Source organism: Aspergillus tanneri (genome assembly GCF_003426965.1).
Source record: "Aspergillus tanneri strain NIH1004 chromosome Unknown AapTan_3_pilon_pilon_pilon, whole genome shotgun sequence".
Classification (NCBI taxonomy): Eukaryota; Fungi; Ascomycota; class Eurotiomycetes; order Eurotiales; family Aspergillaceae; genus Aspergillus; species Aspergillus tanneri.
This window is the reverse complement of record NW_022984630.1, coordinates 1,034,398-1,055,599: the sequence shown is the minus strand read 5'-3', so window position 1 is coordinate 1,055,599 and position 21,202 is coordinate 1,034,398. Positions and strand designations below refer to the sequence as shown.

At 47.2% G+C, this 21,202-nt stretch overlaps 8 protein-coding genes across 8 annotated transcripts; 2 read left to right on the top strand and 6 right to left on the bottom strand.

Moving 5' to 3' along the window:
* Positions 1–2,496: 2,496 nt before the first annotated feature.
* ATNIH1004_004139 (putative mitotic spindle checkpoint protein (Mad2B)) lies at positions 2,497–3,378 on the top strand (the record flags this gene model as incomplete). The annotated part of the gene is made up of 1 exon (XM_033568811.1): positions 2,497–3,378. The coding sequence occupies one exon, from the start codon at positions 2,497–2,499 to the stop codon at positions 3,376–3,378; it is 882 nt and encodes a 293-aa protein (XP_033427617.1).
* A 1,831-nt stretch (positions 3,379–5,209) lies between these two features.
* Positions 5,210–7,559, bottom strand: ATNIH1004_004138 (E3 ubiquitin-protein ligase; the record flags this gene model as incomplete). Its single annotated transcript, XM_033568810.1, has 5 exons — positions 5,210–5,817; positions 5,911–6,552; positions 6,625–6,872; positions 6,938–7,196; positions 7,424–7,559. 5 exons carry the CDS (start codon positions 7,557–7,559, stop codon positions 5,210–5,212), a joined length of 1,893 nt encoding a protein of 630 aa, XP_033427616.1.
* Positions 7,560–9,380: 1,821 nt separating this feature from the next.
* ATNIH1004_004137 (uncharacterized protein) lies at positions 9,381–10,559 on the top strand (the record flags this gene model as incomplete). Its single annotated transcript, XM_033568809.1, has 1 exon — positions 9,381–10,559. The coding sequence occupies one exon, from the start codon at positions 9,381–9,383 to the stop codon at positions 10,557–10,559; it is 1,179 nt and encodes a 392-aa protein (XP_033427615.1).
* Positions 10,560–10,656: 97 nt separating this feature from the next.
* On the bottom strand, positions 10,657–12,166 carry ATNIH1004_004136 (putative sister chromatid cohesion protein Dcc1; the record flags this gene model as incomplete). The annotated part of the gene is made up of 5 exons (XM_033568808.1): positions 10,657–10,824; positions 10,932–11,098; positions 11,190–11,355; positions 11,482–11,956; positions 12,048–12,166. The coding sequence occupies 5 exons, from the start codon at positions 12,164–12,166 to the stop codon at positions 10,657–10,659; spliced, it is 1,095 nt and encodes a 364-aa protein (XP_033427614.1).
* A 509-nt stretch (positions 12,167–12,675) lies between these two features.
* ANP1 (ANP1/MMN9/VAN1 family protein) lies at positions 12,676–13,977 on the bottom strand (the record flags this gene model as incomplete). The annotated part of the gene is made up of 3 exons (XM_033568807.1): positions 12,676–13,152; positions 13,209–13,528; positions 13,584–13,977. The coding sequence occupies 3 exons, from the start codon at positions 13,975–13,977 to the stop codon at positions 12,676–12,678; spliced, it is 1,191 nt and encodes a 396-aa protein (XP_033427613.1).
* Positions 13,978–15,114: 1,137 nt separating this feature from the next.
* On the bottom strand, positions 15,115–16,230 carry ATNIH1004_004134 (glycosyltransferase family protein; the record flags this gene model as incomplete). The annotated part of the gene is made up of 2 exons (XM_033568806.1): positions 15,115–15,516; positions 15,592–16,230. 2 exons carry the CDS (start codon positions 16,228–16,230, stop codon positions 15,115–15,117), a joined length of 1,041 nt encoding a protein of 346 aa, XP_033427612.1.
* A 1,406-nt stretch (positions 16,231–17,636) lies between these two features.
* On the bottom strand, positions 17,637–19,005 carry ATNIH1004_004133 (uncharacterized protein; the record flags this gene model as incomplete). Its single annotated transcript, XM_033568805.1, has 7 exons — positions 17,637–17,755; positions 17,826–18,305; positions 18,372–18,453; positions 18,536–18,553; positions 18,659–18,783; positions 18,839–18,857; positions 18,946–19,005. 7 exons carry the CDS (start codon positions 19,003–19,005, stop codon positions 17,637–17,639), a joined length of 903 nt encoding a protein of 300 aa, XP_033427611.1.
* A 512-nt stretch (positions 19,006–19,517) lies between these two features.
* ARC1 (putative cofactor for methionyl- and glutamyl-tRNA synthetases) lies at positions 19,518–20,858 on the bottom strand (the record flags this gene model as incomplete). Its single annotated transcript, XM_033568804.1, has 1 exon — positions 19,518–20,858. The coding sequence occupies one exon, from the start codon at positions 20,856–20,858 to the stop codon at positions 19,518–19,520; it is 1,341 nt and encodes a 446-aa protein (XP_033427610.1).
* Positions 20,859–21,202: the final 344 nt, after the last annotated feature.

The following is a 21,202-nucleotide window of genomic DNA, read 5'->3' as shown; positions in this document are numbered from 1 at the left end:
AACTTTTATCTAATGGAGGGGTGACAGCCAAAGGCGTACACACAAAAAAAGAAGGGCCCCACTATTAGCGCATACCAAGAGGTGCGGAGCGCCAGGTACCACACTATACATGGTTAGATCCACGAATGTATGGATGTATGGACATAGGTATGTACAATACAGGATATCTACCTTCTAGGTATCTAGATACCAGTCAATTCCTTATTATCTATTGTCGTCATACTAAAGGGTTCGTATATAATAAAAGACAGAGTGATAGAAGAAAATTTCACTTAGAGCTACAAGCTGGAGGCATTGCTGTATAACTAACTTAGGTATTCTAAGTATTAATAAGCAGTATAACTTCACTAGGCAGTAGTTAAGCCACAGTATGCAAGGAGGATGAACCAGCAGGGAAGCAACAGTGAAATTAAGGCTGAAGGCTAGTAATACAGTAATACTGTACTTAACTAGTTAGGGAAGACTAGATGATGTAATGCTGATGTTGTTGGGCGTTTGATTCTCTATTCCTAGTCCTTTAATCTTCCTAATCAATGATTCTGATGATTATTACCACTATAATGACAATGGCATGGACAACTACCATGCCTACATACGTGTCGGGCCATGTTTCGCTTCTACCATAACATAGATGAGATGATCGGCCATGTAAATGCGAGCATCTCATCCCACCCACTACTTGCAGGCAGATAGGTAAGCTGGTGGAGAAGGAAAATATCCTGTAGGGTTAACTAAACGCGAATCTTGACACAGTCAGTGGTAAGTACGTAGGGTATTGTATATATACCTACCTGGTCCAGATTACACAATGATACCAAATTAATTACAGTTCTTGCAGGCATTCCTCATGCCAAATGAAGTGGTAGGCTTTTTTGTCCCTTTCAAGAGACTGCATGATTACTCGAATGAAACCTGGCGGCGATTAGTAGTGTATGAAAGAAATATTTTCTTTCCTTCTTTCAGTCCCTTACACCGTGTGTTTTACCTACATACAGAGTACTTCGTATGTACGTGTTGTAATAGTAATTACTATTTGCTTTACAGTGGTTGTTTTCTTTTTATACTTGATTTCTGCAGCGCATCCACACCCATGACGCAACCACGTGACAGCTTCCCATCGTGACTTGGGCGTCTTTCTAGTTTCCCCACGACTCGTCGCCCAACAAGAAGACAAGCCTTCCCCTCCGACGGTTGTGTGTGTGTGTGTGCCTCTCTTCACTCTCTTCTGTTGTGCTTTTTGTGTGCGTGTTCATCTCGCTCCCTTTTTCTTTCCTTCTCTTTTGCCTGGGGACTTGAGTGGTCTTTACTGGTCGACTCTTTCTCCCGTAGCCAACTTCCAGCAAGCGGCAGTACATAACAGCAGCCCACCTCTCCCTTCCCACCCGCCAAAAAGGGTTGGTTTTCCTGTTGTCTGCCCGGCTGCGATACCACCTCTCACTCTCTTTTCCAGTTCGGAAAGGGAATAAAAGGAATATAGTTTATTTGTTTTTTTAAAGTCCCTGGAGAAGAATTTATTACTCTTTTTATTTTATTTTATTTTTATTTTTATTTTAAGACGAGATAAGAGGGAAGGTTCCAGGAACAAAAACCTCCGAGGGAGAGGGGAGCCAAAAAAAAAAAAGAAATACGACTAAAAGAGAACGTCCAAAACAAGGTCAATACAAAAAAAAAAATCAACCATCGCCTCTCTATCGTCATCATCCCGGATCTACCATCGAACTATATCTACATATTTTCCTAGCGGATCAGCCTGATTACGATCTCAACGATTCCATCCATGCTTTGAGGTTTACTTGCTTCGTCTCGTCCACCCAACGTATGTGCCATCCTAAGTCCTTAAATTACTTTGCACCTTTCCCCTCCTTTCCTCATTTGCTCTCACTCTCTTTTGCTTGAGTCCCTTCCCTCATTTTCCTTCAAACACTCACATTTGCTTGCCACACCTCATTGACTCCTCACTTGGTGTTGGTCCCCTCTCTCTCCCAGATTTGTCCTCTGTTGACTTGGCACGTGCAAGCGAACCTGTTCTGTTGCTTCATTACTCGCTTTATTGTTGTCGATATTTGATATCTGTGTCTTTTTTTTTTACCTACTTAGCTATTCTCTTTCCCCCTTCTGTTTATACCTTTTTTTTTTTTTGTTTCTGTGCTCTCCTTCTATTTTATCTGATTATCACTGTTATTATTTTCAAAATTCATTTTGAGTCAATCTTTTCGTCCTTTTGTCAACTTTTACCCACGTGAAGAAAAAAAAAAACCCTCTATACAACCCCATTTATTCACCCTTCCCTTCTTTCCTCTGGTCGTCGCAGAATATAGCAGAAGAGAAAAGAGAGTCGTCATTTCCCATGTGTGACAAGGACAACAGTTGTTGACCCATCGTCTCAAAAAGGCAGAGCGATGATTAGGCTCAGGGTGGAACAGCACTCAGATTCTCCGAAATCCTGTAAACATCATCTTTACACTGGAAACGACGACACCAGAGCCTTCGACGGCAATGCCAATTGCCAGTGAGAGTACCACCGTCAACTCCGCTACCACCACCATGACAACCTTTTCCGCTCCGGTCACCGCGCCCAAATCGATTCCCAACAACCAGTCCGCGTTGGCAGCATCTTTCACCAATTTCCTCACCGTTTCGATACACCAGATCCTGTTCCTTCGTTCAGTTTACCCACGAGCAACGTTCCTGCCCGTCCGAGCCTATAATTATCCTGTTCGGCAATCCCGTCACCCGAAGGTGTGTGACTACATCAACGATGCATCAATTGCAGTCGGGACGGAGATTTTGAAAGGCACAATCACCGCAGTCAGTATCATCATTTCATCTCTCCGCACAAACCAGCCCCTGGAGCGATATGCCTTTGACCTGTCGGGGTTTCCCCGTGTTCCCAGTGGAGAGGTCAATACTACATTTGAAGATAGAAAGGAAGATTCATCCAAACCAGGTGTCCCTGTATTGGAACGGGGTTCCGCTCCTCCAACAGTCGATCTCGAAGCCCAATTCCGCGCCTGTCTCGCTAGATTGGCCTCTGCTTGTGCGCGATTGACTCCTTTACCTCGGGACGATGAGTTCAGTTTCACCGTCTGTATCGAAGTTCGGGAGGATGCTTTACCCCCCGCGGGAACTACAACAGAAGAGCAGACTTGGATAGTGGCCGAACCAGACAAAGTTCATCTAAGGTCATGTACCGCCCCATATTCTGTTTCTAAACTAAGGAATGGGGAGCCCCAACAGCCGCCCCCGAAAGCGTCGAACGGTCGAGCAAAAACAGTGCCTGTACGCCGTGTAGAAGCCGGAGAGCTTCGTCTAGAGCTATGGGTGGAGGAAGCACGGCAGAAGTTTAACGAACCGGTGGATTCCGAACATCCGCCTTGAATGCACTCCCAGGCCTCTATTTCTTTATCTTTTGACTCCTCTTCCCTCATGGATTACTTTTTCTCTGTTTGTCTAGCTCTTAGTCGCCTCGTCTTTTCCACTCAGCCATGATTTCCTACTCCTTTTGCCACCATCTTTTCTCCCGTTTATCTCATTCCTTGTTTTAGCGTCACCAATGATCGAACATACATGATGGATGAGGGAATTGGGAATTGTCGTCCGAGTGAGCGGCGCATATGTTTAAAATGGGGAGCGGACGATTGGGACTCGCATGGCATTACATAGATTTGGTTCATATCTTTTTTCTTTATCGTGCTTTGCCATTTCACCGCATTTTCCTTGTCACGTTCCTTTCTTTTGAAAATTTCCAAATTCTCCATTATAAATCTTCTTCACCTTTTTCTCTCCCACTCTTCCTGCCATCTATTGACTCATCATTTTCTTTCTCCTCGGACTGCCTCCGCTTTCATACTACTTCCTACTGTATTTCTCATCTCCTATGTTGAGCTCTCTCCCCACGTGATCCTAGAAAATTCAATCAGCATCTAGGTCCCAAAGTGTCGCCAAAACCTAGTCGCTGCCCCATTGTTAGTGGAGATTGCTTTCGAGTCCTGTCCGTAATTGATAATACGATCCCCTTCATCATTCTAGTTTGGCATTTCATTTCACTGTTTGTTTTGTCCCACGGTTGCTTCTTTTCTTGTTTTTGTCTTTCTTTCAGTTTCTGACACTTTCGCATTTTCAGTCTCATCCTGTCCAACTCAAATTTAAAAAGCGTTCCAGGTTATACATACGTGCTGGATGTCCATATACCCTTCCGTTGAACACATCTGATAACGGAATGCAGGACTCCTTACTCTTTTAGCAGATCAGCAATTCCAGGAAGACACCGACACGAATTGTGGCACCGGCGCGGAAAAATACAAAATGCATATGACGTTGAATTGATCAAGGGTTGTATTACCGGAGATCTGTGAATGCTACCGGGTGGGAAGAGAGCGACTAGAAAGTATGCACCTGTCGGTGTTGGTGCTCTTTGGACTTGAAACTGCGCTGCGATGATATTATGCCAGTATTTGATGATTGAGTTGGTGCTGTTTTTTGCTACCATCTTTTTGCTTGCCATCTTTTTTCCCTCTACCTTACCTATTCTTTCCTTATGTCATGAGTGATGGCAGTGGTTTTTCTGAATCTAGACTACGTAGCTCTATAGGCAGATCTTTCTTTGTTTCTTCCCCGTTTCTTATTTGTATTTATGCTTGAGTTTATGGGTAGTTACGAATAGTAGGAACTTGTATATACTTACCTAGTATTCTTATAAATCAAATAGCTCGTATAGAGGTGGGACATAGCAAGTAACATGGTAAATATCGGATCTCTAGCATTTTATCGATATTAAAACTAACCAATTCATTTTTCACTATTGGCTTAGATCGTAGAGGCTGGGGGGAAAACTATCAAGAGAGAAAGGGGGAAGTGCATGAAAAACAATGAAAGCAACACGAAGATGTAGTAGTTTGGGATGAATGATGATGGATGGCCCATGCCAATACTTAGAATTGCTCGGTGGCCGACAAGGGTAAAGCACAGCAGATCGACAAAATGAAGTGACCGTCGGGATTAACAAACAAAAAATATGGCATCAAAATGGGGTATGACTAGTATTATATAATGAATGTGACGGCAAGGGACCCTTGTATATCTTTGAAGTAGTTCATGATAAATTCCAGGTCAATGGTATTGGGACGCTAATGATGAGTGCTCAAAGAATAAGGAATAATGTATGCCAATTGGCATTTTAACCAGGCTAACCGGGGATTACACAATTGCCTTACATTGGAGGTTGGTAATTTGACCGTGGCCATGTAGATGAGCTGTTGATTGGACCAAGTGGCGGTGCCCTTGGATTTCCCGTAATGGGAGCACGTAGAAGTTCGTTTTGTCCAAGATATAACGAGCCCAGCTGTGAACCTGGAGCTATAGCAGCACGAAGGTTTGGGTCAGAGTTAGGGTGGTCCGTTGGATTTAGCCTTGGGACTACATAATCCATGCCACGGTCATGTGCAATAGGCGTCCCATCCAGTAAGTAGGTAAAAGGATTGAGAGCAGCAAAGTCAGGCTGCATCACAGGAGGAGCCCGTGTCACTGGCTCAGCGTGAAATGGCGGTGGGACGGGTAGCCCATATGTGGGAAATTCTTGTATTCGTATATTTTGCTGCGGTGCGGGTTGAATGCGGAAATCTTGAAAGTGGCCAGTAGGGATGTATTGATGCCAAGCGTAAACAGGCAACGGCCGTTGTCTGTTAGCTGAAGCCGGAGCTTTACCCTTTTTGAAGTCATGTACTAGTAAATCCTTCTCAGACAACTGCGGATTTTCTGAAAGAGCTGCCTTAATAGCCGTCTCCTGGGCTTGCTCAACCTCTTGCTGAGAGCGGTGCCCTGTAGTGTCATGCACAGAGCAGAATGTAGGAGGTTTCTCAAAGTGACTGTATAGTGTATTTGTTATATCCTTTTGGCATAGATAGCACATACTGCGCTTGCACTTGGAACAGGACATCCTGTTGCACCCAAATTCTTTAATGATCTTCACTTTGCAGTTGGGGCAGGTTCGGATCAAGGCTTCACTCATTGCTTCTTCAACCGCAAGGCGTGCCGGCAGACCCCTTTCCCTCTGAGCCTCATTACAGGTTTTTGGGATATGGCTTTCTTGTTTGCATAAACGACAACTGGCCACTTCACACGAAGGATTGACACAACGAAATTCGCGGTCCTCTTCCACCGGAGGACAAATTGCCTTGAAGTCACAAAAGGGACAGGATTCTAATCCTTCTAGACATGCTTGTTGAATATCGTCTTCTTGCTGTATAGCATCAAGTTTTTTCATGATCGTCGACCCCAATGCCTGTTCCAGTTGGGAGCGGGGAAATTGTTCCTGACAGCCGCTGGTATCAAAGCAGTGTAGTTGGTGCTTCATGAGCCCGATTTGCGTCTCTGCCAATTTACGAATACAAATAAAGCAGAAGAAATGTGCGTTCACACCATCGCAAGGTATGGCTCTATTCAGCGGGACATCGAGATAGCAGCAGCTACACTCAGTAATGGTACCCGTGTGATGACATTCCTCCTCGTTCAGTCTTTCCATCTCCTCTTCTTCTCTTCGCTTGTGGAAAGCAGCTATAGTTGAATAGCTAATCGTCAGAAAACCACGTACTTAGATTATTAGAATTTGTTGACAATGTTACCCACCGAGATCCTTTTTCACCTTCTTTTGTGCAGCTTCTAGTTCTTGCTGCAAGTTACCAAACATCTGATGTCTTGCTTCATTACATTTCCTTGGCCGTCTTAATCTCGTGAACTTGGCCTCCGATTCCGCACTTAAGTTCTCTTGAGCGAATATGGTAATATAAGCAGGGTATAGAGCTTTCTTCTGGGACACAGCTTGGCGAATATGATTAATGGGAACCCACGGGAACTCCTGTGATAATAATTTGCGTCTTTATATAAATAACAGTCAGCATTTAACTGTGTTACTTGAGAATGATAGATATAGAAGACTCACGCATTCCGATAATACAAACTGTCCTTCGCATCTGTCATAGCAGGGTCCCAATTTTGCTCGTCCTCGTCCATATTTCCTAGGCTCTTTTTCTCCCTTTCTTGTTTGGGATAATGCCCCTTTGTCAGAATATAATCAAGAACGTCCTGCTTCACCGTCAAAGCCCTGTCGCCCCCAAAGTTACCTTCAGTCGATCCCACGAGCCGATGAGGAGTAATTATGTCTTTCACATATTGGTGACTAATATCTGGGAAGATTTCCACTATTCCAGATATCAGTTCGTCGTCAGCGGTGCATATATGGATGGCTGAATTCGCAGGATCTGTTGCTGGCTGTGACAACGTTGTGTGGGGAATAGGGTCTAGGGGGGAAGAGACTTGTCAATTAAAACTGCTGTTCCCACTGTATGATCGGGACCGTGGGTCTTTCGTTTCTTCATGGGCCTCGGAAAAGGCAAATGAGAGATATCTTCATTGCTACCCATGTCACCTTTCTGCCCATCGAGTCCCCAGCGTAGAGAATCAATCTCACCAAGCGGTAGTTTCACATCCAGAGGCGCTCCAACATTACCATTTCTCTTAGTCCATGGGGATTCGGCACCCATATCCAAGAAATCTTGGGTCATTTTTTCTCAGCTAAGGTAACGAACAGAACCTTTCTTAATGGCTTGTGTAGATGATGTTAGGGAAGAGAGGGTGGGGTTTGGGAGAGACAGAATTTTGTATCTGTGTATGGTGCGGTAGGCAGGGAAGATTGCGAAGAACAAGGAAAGTAAATAAGTAGTACGGAGTATAGTTTTCGAAGAAAGGCAAGTGAGTTAGAGGACCCAGACAAGGTTATTATGGCTTCATTATGATGAAACCAACGGAATCATGGTATTATTGCTGTCAAAATGAAACCCTAACGAGGAACTTATCAATCAGTATAGAAAGTAGGCGTCGGAAATATGAAAATAGATAGATGAAGTATCGATAGTTGGTCTCTGATTTTGGAAAGGTGAATTCTAAGAGAACTATCAAGCAACCTGCTTGACCCCACCACTATCGCGTTTAGTAGAGCCTTTCCACGCTGCAGTCACTCAAAGGACTTTCGCTATCCTGATGGATACAGGTTTTTGACAAAATCTTCATATTAATAGAAGAGGGAGTGAAGGAAGTTTCCGTTGCAGAAAAGAACACAAACAGTCTGTACTGGGGTGTTGTACTGTCAAAGTATTGCCTACCTACTGTTTTCAGGTGACTTCAGATCCCCTGAAAGAGAATAGCCTTCCCATTCGGGAAAAGCGCTTAGTAGGTAGGCGCCGTTGTCAACCAGTGATCTCTCCTACTAATAATTGAGCATTCATTCATTGTTTCTAGACTGATCATCCTCAGCCAGGTTTAATGCAATAGTATCAGTCTTATGTACGTATCACTCGTGTCTTCCCGCAGGGGGCTAATTAACTAAATCAAAACGTTAGTCACCTATGGTGCATGACTAGATAGAACCGCATCGTCAATCAACAAATGAAAATGACTTCTTAGCTCTTCATATAGCTCATGATTAGAAATGGACAGGCCAAACAGGCATAGATCCATTGCATAAGTCTTCTCCTGAAGTGAGTTGCAAACTTTCGCATGAACATCACTGGTGGTTCTCGAAAAACTGGTTCACAATGAGAGACTAGTATCGTACTACTGTTATACTCTTCCATAGTCTATAGCTGGAGCTAACCTCTGGGTCTACAGAATCACTCGTCCCTTTCAGATGAATATTCCACCCCAGCCTCTCAAGGCAAGGAGTAGGATACCAGCTCAACAGTCAAAATATACTCCTCGAAGGAAGTGCATTGATCAATCAGCCAAGAGACGCGCTAAACTGCTTCTGATGACCTGATCACGTCCGGTCCCACGTGATCACATCAACCAGGAAGGTAGTACGAGAAAGTATGGATACCGCCTGCTGGTTGGACCCGGGGGAGCCATTGGATTAGTGCGCCGGTTTCCTCTGGACCTCAGTTCGACGACGGTCGAATAGGACAACTTGTCTTACACTCCCCGCATTGGTCTCTACGTCACGAAGGCCAGACATCAGCCCCTAACGGCAGGTACAACCCCAAGAGAGTCAAGTGGCATCAGGACCTACCATCATCTTATCGCTTTCCATCGCTTGTGATCGGAGTCTGTGACAAATAGAAACCGCCCCTGCGGAACATGCATCCACTCAGCGATCCATTATTACGCTTGCCCCCGATTCCGCCGACGGCCGTCTTGTGATTATAGATATCATCGATTGATTCTATATATACCTATTCTACCACCTCGCACTCTCTGTTGTTGTCTCATTTCACTAAGCTATCACCACCTTCGTGTCGAAGAGTCAAGCTGTCATCACATCCATTGACAGGCTATCACGTTGCTTTAGGCAGACAATTGGCAGCATTGGGTTTCCCAACCCTATACAAATCATGATTGCTTCTTACCCTGATGCGACTATCCTCCCACCGGGTGATTCCTCAGATCTCATTCTCGTGCCGGCTTCGCGAGAGGAACGAATTGAAACCATTAAGTTGAACAGTGCAGTCTGGAAAGGCCGATTCGACGTTGACACATATATTGGACGTGAGGAACACCTACACCGGCAGCAATTAAACAAAGATGGATTGACCAGCTGGATTCTGGTCGACCGTCAGGAACCGGCAGGGCAGAGAACCATTTTGAGTTCCTGCGAGACATACAAAAAGAAAGCCATGCTAGCGCGCGACGGGCAGGTGGACGATGTCGCCTGCCATGGTGTCGGCAGTGTTTACTGTCGGCCTGAATTTAGAGGCAAAGGATATGCAAAGAGAATGATACAGGAACTGAGCATACTATTGGACAAGTGGCAAGACAATAAGGCCGCCGACAGATCACAGCTGAGCGTGTTGTACTCTGATATTGGGAAGAAATTCTACGCTCGGTTTGGCTGGAGGCCATTTCCGTCATCCCACTTCGAAATTTCTCCAATTTCCCGGACAGAATATGAGCAAGACATCCCCGGAGCTAACTTGCCTAAGGCCAGGACTTTGCTTGCGCAGGATGTACAACAATATATGTGTAATGACCAGATTCTTCAAAAGGAGCGTGAAATTCTTCGGGCTGCTTCCCAGAAATCTCATGGTGCCAAGGTGGCAATAATCCCCGACTTTGACCACTTCAAGTGGCACTGGGCGAGAGAGGAATACTGCGCAGAGAGGCTCTGCACCGATCGAGATGTACCGCAGATCAAAGGCGCTGGGGAGGAAAACGCTCGGGTTTATTGCACCTGGAACAGAAATTTCGGCTCAACACCAGAGGAAAACACGTTGTATATTCTGCGGTGGGTGTATGATGAACCGACATCGCCGGAAGAGACCGAGACGACAGTGAGGGCCATGGCTGCAATCCTGAGACGCGCTCAATTTGAAGCAAACGAATGGGACATGGCCAAAGTTGAGTTTTGGAACCCGACTCCGTTACTGGAAAAGGCAGTTGCCATCTTGGATCCTGCAGCCAAGGTAGTCCACCGAGAGGAGAGTAGTATTGCATGCTTGAAATTGAATGGCACCAAACAGGGTCTAGACAAAGATGTGGAGTGGTTCTTGAACGAGAAGTATGCTTGGTGCTGAGTGTTGCTTTCATTGTATGGCCAAATGTTTCATGGTGTTGGTGGCTTAATTGGGTGGCATAGATATCCACTTAGAGAAGACACGGAGGACACATCATTTAATGCTTCTGTCGTTTTTGGTTTTTGAACAATTCGTGCCAGTTTCTGGTCTTCTTGGCTGCGGTGGCTGCGCTAGCATCAGTTGCAACATTGTTTTTAGCTTTTTGGCGACCGGCTTCGTTGACGAAACAGATAGTCGTTGGCTCAGGATGTTTATATGAGCCTTCCTGCATAGGAAATTAGAATTCTACACAACTACATAATAGACGCACAAACAAGGCAACAGTATACCAAGACACAAAGAGCACAACAAGAACATGACATTTCCACTTACCGTTAGCTTACTCAACACAACATCATCATGCCACGATTCAGGGAGATGGTTTCTCCAAGCGTTCAAGAAGTCGTTCCGGGCGATGGCAGAAGCAGAAGTCGGCGCCATAGCCTCTAGGTAGGTCTCGCCGGCCCATCGTGTGCAGCTAGCCTTGTCGATGCTTGCCCCTAGACAGTTATTAGAAAATACTTCAAAAAAAAAAAAAAAAGAAAGAAAGAAAGAAAGAAAGACCCAACATATCAAGGGCAAGAAACTCACACTTTAAATCCCCGTCGGTCAGCAGTCCACCTTGCTCAACCCCCAAATCACAAACTCTCCTAACAATTGCTTCAAAAAGCGGCCGTGGAAACGGCTCCTCAGCCCCATCATCAAGCACCGACTTCCACAAATCCGACACCAGAAACTGTTTCCCTAGATCAATCCCCTGTAGAACCGAACCCTCAACAATCCTCCTCCACACATCAACCTTCACGCGTGCTGAAGGCCGCCAGCACCACCCCTTTAAATCATCACTCCCCACCACCCCACGACGCAACACAAATCCACATACCTCTCTCCAGCCCCGTTCACATTCTGCCCTCGACACAGGGACATCTTCAAAAACCCGCTGTACAATCCCCCTTCTCTGGACTAGATCAACTACCCCCTCCTCATCATAATTATCTCCATCCATTCCATGGCCCACTGTGCTGAATAGGTCATATACACTCAGAATCCTCTCCAGGAACGGAACAGCGGAGAATCCTTCCTGCGGCGTGTGCAGTTCCAGCGTTGATCCGCACTTAGAGATGGATGTCATGGTCTCGACGAGATTCAGTTCGGCTTGCTCCACGTCGGCGACGACATTGATATCCCCGCGTTCGACACCACCATCGCTCGGTCGTATCACCAGTAGCGAATTCGATGATTGAACCTGTCGAACTCGATATGTTTGTGTCGACGTGCAGAGGTTGACGTATTCGCGGACCTCGGGCTCAGTAGTCGTCGTAGAGGAATGTGTCGTGTTCGGAGATTTTAGCTCGATCCTGTTCTCGACATTCTCCGGGTGGGATTGAATTAGCCTTTCTTTAGTCCCTTGGAAGGGTAAAGGGACGCAGAAGGAGTGAGAAAGCGTACGTGGGAGGGTCTTTGGAAGAGAGCTGTTTGACCAGTTCGGAGGGCAGTTCTAATAGCCTGAAGCCTTGTTGCGGGGAAGTGTGTGTGAAAAGAATGCTTCGTGCAGCTTGGGTCGACATTATAGGAATTAATGAGAATGCCGTTAATGATTCGATAGGTCGCTTCGGTTTGGGGACACGCCGGCAGGAAGAATCCATCCGATTGAGGTAACTACTTAGTTTGATTAATTGTGGATGCGCTCGACGCGGTACGCGTGCCATGTTAACACGGGCCACTGCTTAATGCTCTCCGGTATATTTGGCTCCATTCTAGATCAAAACAAAATGAATCTTAGTATGTCTTTAGCAATACATCAATACAAAGAAATAAATATAAAGCCTCCAAGGAGCTAACCACTCCTTTTGCCCGATCTAAATTCACCAATACCCAATAAAAGCAACCGATCACTCCCGTAGTTTAGCTCCAAGTCCTCTAACTGGACGCAACATTTTTCCCCTAAAAGTGGACCGCTGCTCTGTGACCAGCACAGAAGGCAGATGAAAAACTCCAACTGAACCAATCATAGCTGTACCCGTTGTCCTGAACAGCTTCGTGTTTGCGTGTTCCTCTAGACAATGGGAGGAGATAGTCAAGTACCATGGTCTGACTTCTCATTGTCGGGCTTGTCTATAGTATCGACATGTCCTATTGCTGGCTTGGCTGCAGAGGCCTCTACCGAACTTTGGATGTCTTCGTTTTTCAAAGCATCCGTACCTTGTTGACCATTGGGGTTCTCTTGTTCTTGTGCTTTCTTAGCGGTAGGAACGTCTTCGGGGGGTTTCGCGTCTCCGTTTGGAACGGACTCTGCGCCTTTCTGCGCCTTTTGCTCCTCTTCGATTGAGTCACGGACAAATGCGTTGTCAATTTCCCATTGAGTTCTACCGTCTTTGAATATATTCTGAACGCGTTCCTTACGTTTGGCCTGTTCCTTTTCTTCCTGTTCGCGCTCTTTCCGTTCTTGTTCCATCTCCTCCATGTGTCGAAGATCGTCCACACTAGGCTCATATAGATGCCAGATTGTGTAATGCGGAAGGCCAATGACCGAGTACCCCATACGTTTAGCCATCTGTATGGTATTAGCATCATGACCATTTGGAGGCAGAATTGTTGTAAAAACCATACCTTGCCAAATCCTTCGGTCTCTGCATGCTTCTCAAAACTGAAAGCCGGAAAATGAACCCCCGCACGAAAAACTCGCGCCTTCGCAAGGATGCTGACGCCTCCAACGCCATCTAACTCCATTTCCATATCGCCATCTCCGTATGGGTCACGAAGGTAGGCCAGGTGAGGCCGCCACGTTGCATACTCAGCATATCCTTCTACAATAACTGCATCTTCATCCAATGTTTCGGCAAGGGCCAATGCGGTTTCCGACTCTTGCCAAGAGTTCAAGTCGTAGGGTTGTTCGCCACCTAGCCAATCGGGGAGGGGTCGCCAAACGTCTGATACAACGTGGTTAGAGACGGAAACTACCGAAGAGGCGATGCTACTACTTACTGGGCACTATAACATCCTTGTCGTGTCTCATAAGATCTTCTATGATAGTAGACGGTGCGGTCTGGACATCCGCGTCTCTCCAATAGACCCAGCTGTGAGTCGGCCGAAGGGTAGCACTCAACAGCCAATTCCTTGCTTGTGCCATCAACTTCCTCCGGTCGGCTTGGGCGGCAAATCCGTGTCTACTCTCCACGTCTTGCTGCACTTTCTGCCCGAAATCCTTCTGAATGACCGAGATCTCGCCATAGGACATCTTGGGATCCGGGTCGTTTTGAATCTCATCCAGCATGCTCGACAACATATTTAGGGTATCATCCTTTGAGTCCGATACTAGAAAGGCCAAGTCGATGAGGTTGTGGGGGTATGTGAGGTTCCGAAGATGCGAAAAGAACATAGGGAGATGAGAGGCGGCATCTCGGAGGGGAGTACACATAAGTACACGCTCTCCATTTTCCCAACCGCTTGCAGAGCCCTGGACTTTGGATAGGTCGTAATATCGGATTGTCTGGATGTGTAGGTCATCGCCAGCAGAGACAAGCCCAAGGGATAACGTCGGAAGAAGTGCAGCTCGCCAGGAAGGAAATATTAGGACGAGGAGTAGGAGACAGACACCTCCCAGAAGACATAGCCGGTGAATGAGTTGTCTTCGGCGTCGCAGGGCAGGTTGTGGGCGCGGCTGAAAGCTAGCAAGAGAAAAAGACAAGTCAGTAAGAGGATAACTTTACGAATGGAAATTTGGAAATTTCAATGAAGCAAGCAAGAGGGATATGATCCATCTCTTCCAGTGCTACGGAACAGACAGATGCTTGATATGCTTACCGGTGGGGAGATATCGAAAAGGCACTGCCTTGCTTCCGGGGGTAGGCAGTGTAACCATTGACAAAGGCGTTATGCCTATTCATCTCGCCGAAGATAGCAGCATATGCTGCTGGTCAATCGAGCCCGAGAAAGACACCTTGCAGTTCCAGGGTCCTGGAGACGGCCCCCGGCTCGGCTCCCACCAAGTCAGCTCCCACTAGGAATGCAATTTCGACGGTGCAGGTGATAAGAGATGGTTATTAAATGAAATCCGGACTTCTGAAGGATCGCGAATCCCCTTGAGAGGCTAGATACAGTGACTGTACTGAAATAAGGGGGAGTGAAACGAGAGAACTGTGTGGATTGTCTCGCAGGATGTAGTGCCAAGTGGAAGTCGCCCACGGGTTCTCGACTCGCCGATGGAGTCCGGTCTCCCACGCACCGAATCCGGAAATGACCGTCACCTCTACCGTTTGCAGCCACGTCCGCGACTTACCAACTCCCTTAATTACATCTCAGACGATCGAGTTATGTGTAATCGTTCCTCGATGATTGGTGGGAGGCTTCACTCCGTGTCAAATACCGTTGATTGATTGTTTATATGCAAGATTCCAAAATAATACACCACAAGTATGCCAAAGAATGACCATGCTAACCCGGGAACAAAAACACAAACTCCCTATGTAGAATACTGAAATTCTTAATTTTCCTCCAGGCCCCGAAAGATGCTTCATCACCGCGCAGTCAACCGAGAAATCCTTGATTGAGGCGACCCCATCCCCTTGACTCCGATCTCGACTTGTCTCATTACCTTCTTGAGCAGTTCGTCCATTTGGGGCGAGTCTCGCAACACCGGAATGACTGATCCGGCTTCGTATTCGCCGTTCAAAATATAATACCGTTCCCTGCCCCAATTCTCCACCGTGTCTCGCTGAAATGCGACTTTCGCAATTACCTTGGCGGGTACGGTGGTCTTATTGACAGCGCTCTTGGAGAACATACGCAGGAACGGACCGAGTCCAGACCGGGTTTGGTGTACCATTCGAACTGATAACGGGGCGGCATTTGTTAAATGGCTCTCTCCTACCATTCCACCTGGGTCTAGGGTATATATATTGAGGGACATGTTACCGGTCTTCGTACCGAGGACTCGTCAGCGATACATTCCGGTGTGGGGGAGAATAATAACTAAGGGTGCGCGAAGGCTCACCAGGACCAAGCTCCGACGCAGCGCGTACATTGCGGCGCTCATTATCAGTTTGCTACTCCCATACCGAATGGCTCCGTCCTTTGCACTCATGGGGGTTCCTGGGGGTTGATTCGCATCGCTGGCGGTGGGATGTTTCTCGAAGTAGTCCAGAGATCCCTTGGACATGGAGGAGCATCCGATATTGATCACCCTCGCCCCACCGTTGGGTGTCCCATCGCCTGCTCGAAAAGCCTCAAGCAAGGTCTCGGTCAATAGGAACGGAGCAATGCAGTTGGTCTGGTAGACGGGATCGTATCCATCTCGTGTGGTTTGGTCCGTCATGTAGGACGAGGTAGCAGCGGAGTTGATCAGCACGGTCACGGGAGGTATCTCTTTACTCTGTACGCGTTCGACGGTGTTTTCGGCGAAGCTCACGACGGAGTTGAAGCTAGCCAGGTCGACCCGTAGCACTTCAACGGACCGGGGCCCAATCAAGCGCAGTCGGGACGTCAGATCCTTCACGCTGTCCGATCGGATATCGCGGGCGAGGAGCATCAAATGCACAAATGGCTGTGCCTTTGCGATGGCGATTGCTATCTCCGACCCGAGGGAACCATTTGCTCCGGTGACGATGGCAGTCCCAACTAGGGCTGTCGCCATGGGAGAGCTGCAATCTTCGACAACAAAGCAGTGGGAACGATAAGGACAAGAATAAGAATAAGAATATAATATGAATGTAAGAATGCCTGATCAACCCGACATACTCCGTATATAGATCGGGGAAGTAGAGAACGATTCTCAGTGTAGCACAAGAAGGTATAGGAATTATTAGTATCGGTATATCCAAGCGATCGCCGAAGAGATAATTATACAAAGCTGAAATACAGAGTCGCTCAGGGCATGATGCTGAAAAGAATACAACCCACAAATCTCCAGCTCGATCGAGACTGACTGCCTTGGGGATGAATAAAAAGAAAAGCCGTCAAAAAAGAACGAGGGAAAAAAGACGATGGAAGAATTGGCAGCCCCAAAGCCAAGACGATCTGAACCAAGATGCACCAGGCCAGTCTAGAGTATTATGCAAAGCCAGCCGGGGCTGAAACGAAGTGGGGGCGTTGAAGCGTGGCCCACCAGGTTAAAAAAAACAAAGGATGATGGGAATCAGCAATTAGAAAACGAGTCAGCTTAGTCGACTTTCAGTATTTCAAGCCCTTCCGAGGGGAGATCCTACATAGGCACCTTATGTATATCCCACTATATATCATCATACCTTAAGATGTATCTCGTCGGGGACAAGGATGAGGCTTCCTTCAGCTTCTGGAAAGTTAAACCACATGAGCGGTGGAATCGAGACATGTCTACTCCGCTTGGATGATCTGTCATGTGGCAAGGATACATATTTTCATTATTTCATTTAATATATATATATATATATATATATATATTTTTTTTTTTTTTTTTTTTTTTTTTTTTTTTTTTACATGTCTCTGTCTTTATTTTTTCAACCCAACGGAAGAAAAAAAAAAAAAAGGGAAATCAGCTTACCTGCCCATCAGCATGATCTCACCATTACTTTCCCATTAACCAACAGACGATACGTCAATTATACAAGAGGAGACTGCCTGCCTCTGCACTATAAGAGCGGCATAGTGTGTACTCCCGTAGTAGGACAAAGTGGAGCCGTCGAGGGGCGAGTTAAAAAGAAATGAACTCCAATGGTCTGCCCACGCTGCGGGCGCAGTTTGTCCACACGTGGCCATCCCTTAGTTCAGCTCGCAGGCATATAGGGACACATTGACCTAGAATTGCAATTGTAAGCGAAAAATGAGCTGTATAACTTTATATGTTATGAGCCTATTTAACCGTGAGGATACAAATGCTGGATCGGAGATATTCTAAATATAGCCAGCACTAATCCATCCACCGCCAAGAAATGCACCCAATTGACAAGGATCAGCCAGGAAGGATCGGTAAGTATAGCCCATTTAGATTTCAAACAAAAGATCCAGGTTAAGCCAGCGTCCCTCAGAGCCTTTTAATCATATACTGGTGATAATCCTATTTCATTAAGCAGGAATATCAACTAGGATCTTAACGTGCTTATCCTGCTCATTAATCAGCGCTTTAAAACCCTTGTCCTCTACCTCTTCCAGACGGATCTTACTGGTCACCATCAGTCGAGGGTCTATTTCCCTTATACCACGATCCCTGAGTTAGTAGAAAGAATATACATCAGTCTCAGAGTCTAAACCTACCAGACCAGATAGCATCAACAACAGCCTCGAATATTCCATCATCGTACACCACAGACCCAATAACATGCTTCTCGTATAAACCCATATCAAAAGCATCAATCACCGGTTTCTCCTCCCACGGCGATACAATCGTTGCGGTTTCCCGGACCTGAATCCCAGCGAGGGCCGTATCCAGTCCCGCCTGCACTCCAGAGCATTCAAACACTATATCTGCCCCCGCGTCACCCGCCATCATGCGCATCCTGGACACAACATCTTCCGTGAGAGGGTCTACAACATCTGCAGCGCCCAGTTTTCGAGCCAACACCCGACGCAGAGGTGACACCTCCGCCACTACGATGGATTCCGCCCCGCGAGCTTTGAACACTTGAACCATCGTGAGACCGATGGGAGCGCCTCCCACCACGAGTACCGTGCGCGTAGTTTGGATGGGGCGGCGACTCGCGGCGTACCAGGCTACAGTCAGGGGCTCCACGAGAGCTAGACTCTGTCGTTAATGCTTCTTGTAGATATTCCAATTCTTCTGAGGATTCATCCGTAACTCACCACCTAGATCCAAGGGAAACTCATCCGGTAAAAGGATGGCATGCTTTTCCTGCACAACCAACCAGATGATCTGATAGTCCCCCTGCATTACCTATCTCCATCCGTCCAGTACACCATGATTAGTCAAATACATAATTCATAGCAGAGAATCTAGTTCCACTCACTTCTATAGCCAAGAAACCCTAAATTTTGACAACAGTTAGCCCTCCCCAGTACACAGCGTGGACATGTCCCGTCTGTAAGATTAGGCTGAATCGCAACCCGGTCCCCGACTTTCATCGCGTCACACCGGACCCGACATCCTTAATTGTGCCGCTGAATTCGTGGCCCCGGGTAATGGGGCTCATTTCCCCGGTGATTGCATGCGGAGATGGGGGTGTAAGGATTGGACCAGCGAGGTACTCGTGTAGATCTGACAGGGTTCAGAGAATGGCATCAGAATGGTGGGTGTGTGTTCGTTCTCAAACCTGCCGCTTCCTCATATTCCTACAAAAGCCGGTGGAAACTAATGTCTCCGTTAGTTTTAATGCCTTTTTTCTTCTATCTGTCTGTTACTGAGGAGGCCTTCTTTTACCTCCGGCTCGTCGATTTCGTTGACAGATATCGCCTCACCCGTGGAATGTGCAGCTCTCATAGTGATCAATGTCAATGGTAGGTGGTTGTTGAACAAACTAGGACAGGGATATTGATAGAAAAGTCCGTAGTGTATGGCCAATCTTCCAACTCCAATGTCAAAGTAATCTGATTTCACGACAGACTTTCCCCGTAACAGGGAATGGCACGGTGAAACCAAGTAAGGCTGGGAGATACTGTCAGCGAAGGGCTAGCAAGCTCCTCTATCGGCGGTGATTTACGTGGTAATGTGCGGAATAGAATGTAATAATCATGCATTGCCAGCATAAGACCAGAGATAGGTTCTCGATGCAAGTCTCAAATATCTAAGGCTAATTTAAAGGCTGTTAGATAGTATTGCTCGCTACAATACACTGATAGGAGAAGATGTAAAGAAAGTAACAATCAAAAATTCCTTCATCGTTTGACACATATGCCTTGTCATCTACACGGTCTCCTTAAATAACAATAGATTCACCGGATTGTCTCGCCGAACTTTTACTTAGCTGCTGTAAAACATATAATTAGAATTATCTACCGAACAGTGGCTCCCTTCAGGCTCTTGACAGTGCAAACCGCACCTCCGGTCAGCAACTTGCCTAGGGCAGGCTTGCCCTCCTGGCCCTGCATAGCTGGAACGGCACCGCTTTCGAATGCAACCTCGAGGTTCTCCGTAGTCGTGAATCCAGGCTGGAATGTTTCCCAGATTTTCTTCTTGGGGTTAAGCACCTTCTCGGGCTCACCCTCACTCCATCCGTCAAAGTACACACGCTGACCAGCAGGGGCATCCGCCGGGGGGCTAACAAGTTCAACGGGACCCGCATGCGAGTCCTCGCCTTCAGCCACACGCGGAGAAGCAGCCAGAACCATAGCGCAAGACTTGATTCCACGCATGGTGACAGGCTTGAGGTTGCAGACGGCGACGATTTTCCGGTCTTGCATTTCCTCGAGCGGAATAAGCCCATTCAAGCCAGAGCACACGGTCCGGACGGTCTTGCCAGTGGCTTCGTCCAGAGAAGTATTCTCGGTGCCAGGGGCATCTCCACAGTCAATAGTCGAAACAAAGAGAGAGTCGGCATTGGGATGATTGACCGCACGGAGGATATGACCCACACGGAGGTCGATAACTGAGGGGGTTGGAGGTGCAGCAGGAGCAGGGGCAGGCTTGGGAGGCTTCTCTTTCTTCTCCTTTTTCTCCTTCTTATTCGTTTTGCCCTCGGGTTTTTCAGCCACGGGTGTTTCACCAGCCTCGTTGTCCTTGGCGGTCTGTTCGGGCTTACTCTGTCCCACGACAAGGGGCTTGTCGCCGACAGCCGCACCGGTACCCTGAGCAGCAGCTTTTTCCTTCTTCTTGCGCTCCTTCTCTTCCTTGGGATCCACAGGCTTGGGCACAAAGCGCACGTCGTTCACGTCAATGGCAACCTTCTCCTCCTCCGGGATCCGTAAGCCGAACAGTCGACTGTTCTGCACAAAGTCAACATGGCGCACGATATGATGGCGTCCCTGCTCCCCCGTGCGTTCCTCTGGTGTCCATTTTTCCACCACCGGGGCCACGAGGGCATACGCCGCAATATCGGCAACGGAAGGTTTGGAGCCAAGCAGGGTTGTACGTGTGGCCAGGTGAGCGTTAAGCTGGGTAAGGATAGTCGACGCCACATCCTTGTTATCCTTGACAAGGGCCGTCTGAAGCCCAGAGATCGTGTGCAGCCATTGCTTGATGTCTGCCTCTTCTGCCACGGAAAAGGTAGTCTGTGGGAAGATCTTGGGAGAGGCCGTCAGAAGATCGGGTTCCGTTGCTTCGGGAGAAACAGCGGTGGGGTAGGAGCGGTAAAGGAGGGAGAGAAGCGAAGACTCAGGCGCAGAGTTGATGGCCATTTTTGCGAATGGGCGGACAGGAAACCAGCGAAAGGACGAGGAGATAGGAAGCGGAAGAGGAGGGGCAGAACTGAAGAATAATGACAAAGGTCGACCACACCGCGGGGTTGGGTGGACGGTTCTGGCGGCCCGCAATACGGTCACGAAGCGGAAGGGCGTCAATTTGTCTGGCTCAGGAAGATCCCGTGGAAATGGGATCCTATAGAAGTAAAGGCAATTGGACTCGTCTGTGATATTTTGAAATTGAACTCGTGCAAAGAATTGATTGCTCGCTGTAGCATTTAATTTGTCCTGCTGGGATTGACTACATGCGGTTAGGCACTTTTTTTTTTTTTCTTCCCTCT